General features: G+C 41.3%; 2 protein-coding genes across 2 annotated transcripts; one reads left to right on the forward strand and one right to left on the reverse strand.

The window, feature by feature from the left end:
- The first annotated feature begins 4615 nt into the window (after nt 1–4615).
- Nucleotides 4616–6403, forward strand: LOC120722465 (piggyBac transposable element-derived protein 4-like). The gene is made up of 2 exons (XM_040013491.1): nt 4616–5397; nt 5519–6403. The coding sequence occupies exons 1-2, from the start codon at nt 5050–5052 to the stop codon at nt 5945–5947; spliced, it is 777 nt and encodes a 258-aa protein (XP_039869425.1). The 5' UTR covers nt 4616–5049; the 3' UTR covers nt 5948–6403.
- Nucleotides 6404–7430: 1027 nt separating this feature from the next.
- Nucleotides 7431–9673, reverse strand: LOC120722467. Its single transcript, XM_040013494.1, has 3 exons — nt 9545–9673; nt 8222–8575; nt 7431–7957 (listed from the first exon to the last, which is right to left on the reverse strand). Exons 1-3 carry the CDS (start codon nt 9612–9614, stop codon nt 7743–7745), a joined length of 639 nt encoding a protein of 212 aa, XP_039869428.1. The 5' UTR covers nt 9615–9673; the 3' UTR covers nt 7431–7742.
- Between the last annotated feature and the right edge of the window lie 2654 nt (nt 9674–12327).

Consider the following 12327-nt stretch of genomic DNA (forward strand, 5'->3'; position numbering starts at 1 on the left):
GGAGACACTACAGCTACGCATTGCTGCATTTGAGCCTCCACACACGTGACTTACATGTGGTCAGGTGATGGCAGCCGCGGGTTAATTTTCCTTGCGCTTCTACACTGAGGTTTACGGTAGCGCATCTCTTTCACTGATTGATCCTCCGATCAAAGAAAAAAATAATTTATGTTTGTGGTAATGACTAAACATGTGATAATTATATTTATTATATTGCACCGTTTAAGATAAAGGCTGTGTGTGTGTCTGTGTGTGTGTTCTTGTTTGTGAAAGAGAGCGAGAGAGGTACCACTGTGCACAAGTGCAGAAACACATGGTCATACATGCAGCTTCAGTAAGTTTGCAATATTTTTAATATAGATTTGGTTGCTCTAATGTAAAAGGTAAACAACATGAGAGTGAATATACAACATAACTTTATGGATGGAAGATGAGAGGCAACAGCTGTGATGATTTGGTGCTCTATAAACCAAATTCAATTGAATGAATGGTAAACAACTATCTACACCTCAGCCAGGGGTGGGCAAATCCAGGCCTCAAGGGCTGGTGTCCTGCAGGTTTTAGATGTGTCTTTGATTAAACACAGATGATTTAAATGGCTAAATGACCTCCTCAACATGTCTTGAAGTTCTCCAGAGGCCTGGGAATGAACTAATCATGTGATTCAGGTGTGTTGACCCAAGGTGAGATCTAAAACCTGCAGGACACCGGCCCTGAAGCCTAGAGTTGCCCACCCTTGCCTCAGGCTGAGGTTCAGTGTCTGATCCTGGGTCAGGCAGATCTCCCTGGTTGCAATGAGAGGAAGTGACAAACGAGCAAAGAGAGAGAGGGTGGGACATGAACACTAGAACAGAGATGTAAATGGGACAAGAAGGTGTTTGGAGATAACAAGAAGAATGGAAGTATGAGGTCTGAGGTCTGGTCCTTCTAATATAGACGCATTTCCTTCACCACAGAACGACTAGTATGTGTAACAGACTCTGTAATCCTCACTGTGATCAGTGCTGTCGGTCCAGATCAGAGGACATGTTGGATCTCTTATTGTTTAATGTCCATATTAAACAGCCACTGACTCACTCTCATCGCTTGAGGAATCTGTATTTTGCAAATCAAATTTGTGACATATGTGTGACATAATAAATAAATTAAACAAATAGCATAATAGACCTGTATGTGAAGTTAGGCTAGTTTCTTCTTTTTGATTAGCCTCTCTTAATTAACAAGATAATCCTCATTGTTAGCTTGCACATGAAAAACTTAAGGATGCTAATAAACATCCTTTATTATTTTAGAATCATAAAAGCATAAAAAAAATTAAATCCCCTAAAATATTGAAAGTTTGGTTGTCAAAGACCAAGTTTGATCAAACGTACCTTGATTTTTAAGCTAAGTCAGTTCTGAATGTCTAATTTATATGTGGTTTGCTTATTCGGGCTACTTAGCTAAAACATATTTCCAAATTATCAACTAGCTAACCAATATTAGCATCATTGTGAAATAACTTTCTTACATTCAAACAGAAAATGCTGAAATTTGGATTTTTGGTGGACTTTTCCTATTCAACAGAACCCTTAAGATATAGGTATAAAAAACTAAAAAAGTTTTAATCACTTTTCATACCTTTAAAGCTGCTCTACATGCTGCTGTTGTCCGGCACACTCGTCCATAGCTGCATTCAAGGCCTATGGTGAAATGCACCTCCCCTCTCCGGCCTTTAGGCTATCCCTGCTCTGTCCCTCTTCACTCTCACACACACACACGAACTCCAGACCTGCATTCATCTCTTTCCTCTGAACCACCTGCCCCACAGCCATACCAAACCAAAGTTCTTCATTGTTGTTCATACACTGAGGGCCATGGGAGCATTGCAAGTTTAAATTCTTGTGCATGCTCTGTGCATATGGTCATTACGGTGGCCCCTAGAGACAAAACACATACAAACTCCAAAACACTTCTTTGGAATTATAGGATTATTATATTTTGTTTTTCGAAACCTCTGAGTTTTAATTACTTTTGTCTCTAGTTTTTGGTTCTTTGTTGCCTTCATGTTTGTTTCATTTTTGTGTCCAGTCTGTGAAAATAAAAGCAATGTTGTTCAAAGAACATGTTGGATTTATTTAATTGAATAGTGGACATTGGTTAGTACCCCAATAGTACTTGGTCCCTTAAGTACTATATGTTGTCTTCATATTACATAATCTTCAACAGTCTAGTTAACTTAAAACGTAATAGATTTATAACAACTTTCACTCCACTCTCTTATCTTCATCAGGGTTGTGGGGGAGCTGGGGCCTATCCCAGATGTGATAGGGTAAGTGGAAGGGTACACCCTGGACAGGTCGCCAGTCTATGACAGGGCTAACACATACAGAGAAAAAAACATTAAAATTAGTTTACAATGACAGATTAACCTAGGCGTAATAACTGCGAACCAGATGGAACCCACTGCCCAATTGTGGATTTGAACTCCTTCTCCTACTTCTTGCTGTGAGGTAACAGTGCTAACCACTGCACCACTGAGCTGCCAGTATATGCGTCACAAAAGTATTAAAACTATGATTACAAGGTTTGATGCAGCATTTTTTGTCCTTGAGAGGTTAAACCACAATAAATAGCAACAGCATACATGTGATGCGTGCATAGTTGTCTGCCTCTTATAACTCCAGTGTTTTTCCTGTTGTTTGAAATCTTGTGTGATCTTGTGAATTTTGTGAGTCCGGGCAACTAACCACTCTTACTAGATTGCATCATGTCATCTCAACAAGAATAAATGAAGTTGTTAAATTTCATACAAATCCTGCATGATTTAATTACGTTCATCAGAGAAACGTAAAATTATTTTGTACAAATTAAAAGTTAGACTTTTGTAACAACCACCCAATTTCCTTTTTTTGTTTGTGGAGTGTCACTGTAAAGTGCTTTGACAGGATATCACCAGCAGGTGGAAGCCCAGGAGATTCAGTCAGACCGACAACACACCAGGCCTTGACTGTGACCTCTGACCTTTAATAAGGGAAGCTTCTTTAAATCTATCTGAGTCATGCACAGTGATCTTTGTGTCATTAAAATGTCTCAAATGAGTAAAATCACAGAATAAATGTTGGAAAGTTTCCCCTGATAAACAAACTGCTGTTGGGCGTTGCCTTCTCTCTTTCTCTCTCTATCTCTCTCCTGTCAAGTCTCGGAGTAGTCGTAACATTTAAATGACTTCCTTTGAGAGCAACAGCAGATTTCACCATCATTGATTTTCTGAGTCTGTTACTTCCCTGTTCTGCTGAATGACTGAAACAAATAGTTTAAAACTCGGTCTCTGGCTCATCATGTTTCCTTGTCGTTGAAGGAAAACATCACGAGGTGAAGGAATGATGAGAGGTTTTCTTACAGCTCTCTTATCATAAAGGATGCTCCAGTGTTTACTCTGCTAATAGAGGTCATAAAGGAAACACCGCTGCATGTTTCCCTATTATTTCAAGAATCAAAACAGCTCTGATCACAACTACTGTTTTTCGGGTTTTCCATTGAGTCATAGTTCCTGGTACCAGGTGATTTTTAGTATCTGCTCGACTGGGGTGTCAAACAATCTGAGAAGGTATTAAAGTGTCACAGATGGATATAAGTAATGATATCATGTCATTTTGAGCCACAAACCACGTTCCTGTCAGAAGGCAGAAGCTGCAATCAGTTTTTGTCAAACTGATGTATCCTTTATTTATCGAGTTAAAAAGTCTAATTTAAATTAAATATGTATTTTTTGAAGTAATCTGGCCAAGAGGATATCAGGAATTACAAAAATATAACACTAGCTTTATAAAGGTATTTGTTATGTAGGTAACACAGAGTCATTAAGATACTTGAAAAATAGGCAATTTTTAAATTTGCAAAAACTGTTCACTAACATGTATATACAAATATAAGTAAAGACATTACACATAAAAAAGTACAGACAATCACTTTTGGCACAACTGTCAACAAGAGAAACAGCTACAAAAAATAACACTGTAGTCCCCGAATTCGACGAATAGCCACAGACCGAGTGAAAATGAGTGTTGTTTGGGCCACATGTGGCACAAATGTCACAGCACTGCTGACAATTTACATATAAGAGGGGAAGATGTGGCTGAATTGATACAGTCTGATTTATTCAACTTGTGAAAGCAAGTGTGAGCCAAAAATTACACACAGGCAGCTTGCTGAGGAAACTCCCTCTGATCCAGCTGAAGCATCTCTGCTCTGGAGTTTTTCTTTAAAGCATATTTCAGTCTTTCATGAGATGTGTTATCCTGATGACATGATGTTGTGATTTGGCTCTGTATACATACAATTGAATTGAACTGTAAAACACTAAGAGCAAAGCTATAGAGAAAAAGAAAAAAAGACCCAACAAAAAAACAGGTTCGAGCTGACAACGCACTGCTGAATAAACTCATCTGATCACATTTTTAACATCCAGAGTTTGTGCTCAGGCACTTACACGTTCTTTAGGCATCATTTAAATTTAAATGATAAACTTGTTTTAAAGGAAAAAAATGATTCAGCAGATATTTTTGAGAGAGCTTGGATGGTAGCTGTTCTCCATAAAAACCACTTTTGCTTTTGAACTGTGCAGCAGTGGCGCTTATGTACAATCCAGGCCCTGAGGTGACGGTTGATGAGTGCCTGGTTCCTTTCAGAGGTCGCCGTCCCTTCAAGGTGTACCTTTTAAGCAATCCAGGAAAATGTGGATGCAACGTTGGACCCAAGAAACATAAGCTGGAGCGAATATGATGACAGCAGAATTTTTATTTAATACTGTGGTTTTTACTGGGACACAGACACTCCCGCTCTCTCTCTCTGCTGTCACGTCCGCTTCCCTCCTCCGACTGTCACTGCCAACATATAAAGAGACACAATCACTGTCAGATCCCAGCACACCTGTTCACCCCGCCCCTGTGCCACCCCGGGAGCTCACTGCGTCACCCCTCCTCTGCAGCTGGCCAGAGACCACACCCACGCCACAGTGGAATAAAGGTCTGGGCAGCATGTGACGCCAGGAGCAGCTATGCCTGGAACATGCAGGTATACACGGGGAACCCCAGTAGTGGAGGAGCCGAAGAAAACCAGGGCGTGTGTGTTGTGCTGGACAAAACAACCAGTCTCCAAGGGCATAATACCACATGTGACAACAAGCCTGAACTTTCCCCTGCACAAGTATCCACCAGAGGAAGAGAGGCACTCTCATCAACATGTGCTTTCACTGACACACACACACTTGTGTTGGATTTTCCCACGGAGAATAGAAATGTCATCCCGATGAGCACGCTACTCAAAGACGCCGCGGTCAGCACCACAGAGGACAGGAAGCCCCTTATAATCCAGGACTACAAGAAGAACAAAGGAGCTGTTGACTGCCTTGATAAGGTAATGTAAAGTTTCATCGATCCTGCATGTATTTCATTTTCATTTATGTGAATCATAGCATTTTGTGTACGACAGATTCAATATGTTCCCAATCTCTTATTTATTGTTCCTTTTATTGCAGCTTACTGGCACATACACCTGCAAGCTAATGACAGCTCGTTGGCCTGTGGCACTGTTCCACAAGATCCTTGATGTGTCTGCTTTCAACGCATATGTGGTGTGGACAGCCATCAACCCAACCTGGAATCAGGGGAAGAGTTTCAGGAAGAGACTTTTCCTAGCAGAGCTGGGGAAAGCTTTGGTGACTCCTCTTATTCAACGGCGCCAGCACATTCCCCGCACACCAGCCTCTGCCAGTCTGGTGAAGAGTGTGCAAGCCCCAGCCACTGGCCTGGCTGCTCTCCCCCAACAAAGACACGGGCAGAAAAGGAAGCGCTGTGAGCTCTGTGCGCCGAGAGACAACAAAACAAGCCTGAGATGCTGCAAGTGTGATGCCTATGTTTGCAAGGCCCACTCTCACCTGACTGTCACATCCCACACATGTGCATGATACACACACACACACACACACGGCTTCATGTTGAGTTTGGTCTTTGGTTTTCCATGTATTTTTTTACATTCCATGTTCATTTTGTAATACATTTTTAGTGCTTATTTGTATTTTCACTGCAGTTATTTTATGTCTAATTCTGTTAATTTATGTTAAACACTACTTTGAGACATTGTTCACAGCTGTAGAAGGTTTAATAAAAATTTGTTGGTGAAAAAAATGTTGTTTGTGCTAATTTTAGGGGAGTTAAAACGGACCATTTTGACTGGGAACACTAAACTAAGGGGCGGCAGGTGAACACAAGATCAGCGTTTAAAGGGACAGTTCTTCGTTTGAATCTCCTGATTGGCTGTGTTCTCTCTTTACTCTTCTCACCAATCCAAGACACATGTTTGTAACTGTGACCTGTTTAGTTTATCGAGCTGGGATAGGCTTTACTCCGTGTCCCCTTGTGACCCCTGTGATAGTAATATATGAATCTCTGTGTTACTTCGCTGCTAATATATATATAACAGCTGATATTTGCTGACCCAGTGAGATAGAAGGGCAGTAGGAGCACGCCTACACTATACATATTAAGCCTTAGCACTGCAAATCATATAAATAAAGGCACAAAAATGTGTTGACAGTTAAATCTCTTCTATAAAAACATCAAAGATTATAGATGTGACTTGGCACATGTTTTACAGGTTAAGCAAAGTAAAGTGTTTTCTTTATGCAATGTAATGTCTATAAAGTGTTAAACAGTCCTGATAACTTTGAGCAGCTCTGTACTTCTCTGGACTCTCTCTATTCCCATTGCATACATATAGAGACAAAAAAGGTGACTTTACTTTGAGTAATGTGAAAGACGTGACTAAGACTAAGTTAAACTCATAGTCAGGTGTGTGTGTTCCTTTTAGTGTTAATTAATGCTTGTGTGTTTTTTCTGCCAACATTGCCAATGTTCACGCCTCCTGTCAGTCAACATTATTGCCTCATAGAACACAAGGTAAGAGCAGAATAAATGTCATAAACATTGTCCATTTGAAGCTGGAGATTTTTCCTTCTTTTAATTCATATTAACTTGTTAACAATAACAAGGAAATTCCCTGGATTTACCCACTGTGAGATAAAGTCACTTGTTGGATTGTGAGTTTAACTTTGCGCACTTTAAGACTCATACAGGAATAAAGGAATGAGGAAATAAAAGGAGATGGTAGTGGAACTTTTTAAAATATGCATTTGAAATTCTAATCAGTCAGTAATACAGAGACTGTTCCTCTTCGAGCGCTGGATGTTTCCCCATTCTAAATTATGAGAACCTGGTTCTTGTCGTTTCTATGGAACTAGATTCTCAAGATTCCAGTGTAATTAGATCTTCCTGAACACGAGCAACAGCATACCAGAGAGAATACATGAGCCAAGACGAACAAAGGCTTGTATAATCACTTCTCTAGAAAATAACCATGGCTTGTAGACAATAAAAACACACAATCCACAAAAAGAGGTTGTTGCAGGATTCTTTTTTAATTTCATTGATAACAGCAAGAAAGTCATAGTACACCACAATCCAATGCACAAAACTGGTATTAGCTTTTAATTTCTCAGAATGAAAAGCTTACAAGATAACATTACTTACAAGTTGTGCAAAATGACAGTCACATCAGGGGAAGAATGACAGCCAAAGGGAGAAACTTATTTCACCACTAAGTACTTTTGGCTATAGCTGAGACAAAGATGTGCTTTTCCTCTCAGTGGGCTGAGAGAACAACAGTGCACATTAGCTTCAACTCTGTTTTAGGACAACTGAAAATCAGAAATCATGTATTACACTATTTAATAGGAGAGGAGGTTGAACTTTGTCATCTTTGTCATCCATTGTCATCTTTCCAGTTTCCTGATCATTTGAATTTGCAAATTTTCTGTAGATCACAAAACCAGCAACAGTAGCAACAAGAAGCCCAGCAGAAGCTGACAGACCAACCATCAGTTCAACAGATCCATCCTCTGTGAGTCCTCGTGGCTGAGCTGCAGGTGAGAAACAGGTGTGAGGCGCTGTCAGACATTATCTACTATCAATACAAATTAATATATTAGAGAAGCAATGAAAGATCATAGTAAACTTTGGAATTTGTTTGTGTTAGTTTCTAATTTGTTTGTAAATTGTAACATCACTGATCAATAAATTTACATTAAAAACACGTCACAGGTTCATTGTCTAGATTTGATTGAACTTATGCTTAAGATGCCTTTGAGATACAAAAAAGGAGACCAAGAACTCTACAAACTTACTTATAGATTTAACTTTCAGCTGCACTACATGCTGGGCTTCAGAAACTGCTCTCTTACGGCGTCCAGTGTGAGTGCCTACCACATAACACTCATATGTTCCAGTGTCATTAGTGGTGGTGTTGAAGAGAATGAGGGACACATTTCCATCTTTAATTTGTGGATCACTCAGCTTCACTCGGCCACGAAAGGATGGATGCTGGATGTTTTCATAGAGACGATTTTCTCGGTAGAAGAAAACATGCAGATTTGTTCCCAGATCTCTCCTGATCCATGATAACTTTTTGATTTTACCGATACTGGAATCACAACACCTCAGTAGTGCATTCTCTCCAGCTTCTACAACTTGTTTTTGGTCTAAGTCAAACAGAAAAGAAAGAAAGTAAATATTTATATAAAGCACGTTACTGTCAAATGAGCCTTTGACGCTTTGAACAGTTTAACGTTCTCTTTCCAGAAGAAATATATCTCTGAGCCATATATGTAATTTGACGGTGATATTATGCTGCTCAACCTTCAAAGATCTAAACTTGAATCACATTTTCTCTGTGTCAGCTTTCATCATAGTCCACATTTAAAAATGTGCTTTGTAGATTTATTTGCATTCTTTTGTTTTATCTTATATATCCATTCCACCAAGAACCAGTAGTATAATAATTAACTCCATTTATACTATTATACTCCATGTTAGTGTTGTGCTTAATTCAAATCTCAACATTTTCCCATGTTTATCTACAAATGAAATGCAATGACTGACTGTTCATAATCCTTTAAAATTAAATTATCATCATATCAGTTGTCAAGTCTACTTTAGAGCGGATCAAATGCTTGCTTAGCGTGTACTAACAAAACACAAGTTTCTTGTTAACAGAAGGGGAAAAACCCGAACAGGAAAGACTTGTTATTTCTTTCAATCCAGTAGATAAAGGTCGAAAGTAGTAGAGGTAAAAAAGAAAGACAATAATAGGCAGACGCTGCTAGTGCTTAATAAAATATAAAACATTGTAAAACCCTAAATAAACCATTTTCCGTCATTAAGAGAAAGTACATTACAGAAGGAGAGAGGAAAGAAGCTTATTCAGACACCTTTCCTCATGCACTTATTTAACATTTGGTTTTACTCATCTTAATAATTACTGAGATCTGTGGGTTATGATGAAAATTTTGAAGACATCATAGAAAAGGTTATTTGAGTTCCTTATGAGAGCAACTGTCAGTATACTACAGAAAGCACAGCTTGACCAGAAAAAAAGGGATTTCAGTGAAACATCTTTACTATATAATTTTTTTTAACTTGTTTGCGTATACTTGTGCTGTTCAGCTTACCATCGAGAGCAGAAGCAAATCCCCAAAAATATGTAGTAAGGAAAAAGCAGAGGAAAGGTGTTAAATCCATGGCACAGAGAACAAACTTTGACACTACATGACATTACAACAACAAGAAAGGGAGGCACTAAAGTCAGGGGAGGCACTAAAGTCCCTCCCCTGACTTTAGTGCCAGGGGCGGATCTACAGAAATTTTCTTAAGGTGGCATGAGGGTGGTATGAAAATCAAAGATGCATTAAATATGGTTAAAATTAATCATATGCAGTTAGTATGCACATGTTTACATATAGTCTGTTAAAAGTCTGCTTGTTCACTGTAACTGTTTTATACTACATTACCCATGATGCACCTCGGTATCTGTACTTCCGGTTGGGAACGTGTTCAGCGCAGGTCTGCACAGATGAGAGGTGTGTCGGAGGAGTAACGTATTTACTTGCATTCCTGTGTGAGTTAATACTGTGTGCATGCTTACCATATGACCACACACACCCATATACACACTCACACCCCCTGTACCTGCATGTGAATACTGTAATGCCTCCCTACCAACGCTTTACATCCTGTTGATGTCATCTGCCACCTCCTTATTAAAGTTATTTGAACTACATCACTGTGGAGTACCATTCCTTCTGACCGAGGACGACTCAGTTGAAGTGTGATCGGCAATCAGTGCAAACATACATTACAAGTGGTCCTTTGAGCCGGAGTCGCCTTGGCTGAGTTAATGAGATGACAAACCCTCAGGATAGAGGTGCATCGAGTAGCCCCCGTCCAACGTGGGAGAAGAAACTTCCAGGACATCTGGTGGACTATGAGCACAACCTAACTGAGCCACCCGAGCCATCTAGAGGTCCAGGTAGTTCAAGCAGCTCCGACTATGAAGAGGATGAGAGATAGCAGAAGATGGAATCAGTTTGGAGCAGTGTCCTCCAACACATGACTCAACTGCAAGTGTCTATGGAGGAAACTCGTGGGACATTACTAAAGCGGGTGGAGCGTTTGGAGCAAGCTTCTAAACCTGGCAGTCCTCTTCCCCAAGAAACAGGAGCGTTAGAACAACCGCAACATATTTCCTCCATAACAGAAGTTGCACCACTACAACCTAGCAGTGAGGTGTTACATGATACCACAGAGCCACTAACTGTGCCAGTAATACCCTCAGAGCAGGGCACCACAACACCTGCGAACATGCCAACGCCAGTGCAAACATCTGCTCCATCACCTCCTCGTAGAGTGAGCCTTCACATTCAGCCAGTGTTGCACCCTGCCACTTATGTAGCCGCATCGACGCCACTCAGGAGACCTGGACGATGCACTGCTGAACCCTTCTCATATCAGCGATCGGAACATCAGCTCCTGATAAACAGACCAGGCCAGGTGCAGCTATTACATCCTGCATCCCCAGCTGATCAGCCACTACAACATGCTCATCTTTCAGTGCACCAGCTATCACAGGCTGTGGACCCAATGAGTCTGCAGCAGATGTCACATCCCGCTGCTCCTGTCTTCCAAGGCAGACATCCAGCTAATCCTGTGTACTTGCAGCAACCTTCACGTCCACCAGCGCCTGTGACCCAGCCATCACAGTGGGCAGAAGCTCATCGCCCTGTACCCACCATACTGCATCCTGAAGCTTTGCCTGATACAGCTGGCAAGTACTATGTTCCTTATCCCTCAGGAAGTAACTATTCATCATCTTCCTCTGCTGAACACCATAATCCACAGGTTGCCACAACTTACCCAGCAGGAATGCCTCTACCAAACCTGATGGAGATGATGGTGGCGTCTTCATATGGCATCCCAAAGCCTAAGCTGGTGATCTTCCGGTCGGGGAGAGAGAGTGACTTCGCCTTATTAAAGAAAGGGCTGGACAGCACCTTAGGGCCACATTCTCATCTGGGAGAAGATTACAAGTATCAGGTCCTACTAGATCATCTAGAGCATCCCAGCACCTTACAGGTAGCCAAGCGCTACATTCACGACCGCACTCCCTACACTAGTGCAATGAGGGCGCTAGAGCAGAGGTATGGACAGCCAAGGCAGTTAGTCCAAAGTGAGCTTAGCACTATATTAAACTGCCCCCCTATTAGAGCCGGAGACTCTCAAGCTATTGAAGACCTCTCCCTGTCGGTGTCCAGCCTGGTCGGGCTTCTCAGTACCATGGATGAAGTAGCAGCCAGTGAGCTTCATTGTGGTTCACATGTGGACAGACTGCTTACCAAGCTCCCTCTGAACTACAGGGACAACTTCATTGAGTACTGTATCACCCGGGGGATCATCCGCAGTGGCAGCAGCCGAACATACAATATGTACGACTTCTCAGAATGGCTCGAACGGAAATCCCAAGTCCTTCAGCTATCCAGACAAGCCTCTCAAATGCCCCCGGACAAGCCACGTCCAGAGAAGAACCTACTCAAAGCCTCAGCAGGGCTCAAGCCACACAACAGATCTGCTTCCATCTACTACGGCCCAAATCCAGCCAAAGCCAAGCTAAAACAGGAGGGAGAATCTACAGCAGCACCTGTGGTGACCAGCATTTGTCGGTGCTCCATGACCTGGTTGAGGCCAAGAAGCGGGACCCTAACATACTAACTGTGAGTACTAGTATGGTCTACCTAGACTATTTAAGTCACTCAGGTCGTGTTATGCTTAAGGTAGTACCAATCCAACTACATCATGGGGGCAAATCACTGGATACATTTGCTGTGCTCGATGACGGCTCAGAGAAGACTGTTGTGCTTCCAGCGGCAGTTAAATCTCTAGGTTTGGAACAGGAGGAAGC

The sequence above is a fragment of the Simochromis diagramma genome, unplaced genomic scaffold, assembly GCF_900408965.1.
Source record: "Simochromis diagramma unplaced genomic scaffold, fSimDia1.1 OVJJ01000640.1, whole genome shotgun sequence".
Lineage (NCBI taxonomy): Eukaryota > Metazoa > Chordata > Actinopteri > Cichliformes > Cichlidae > Simochromis > Simochromis diagramma.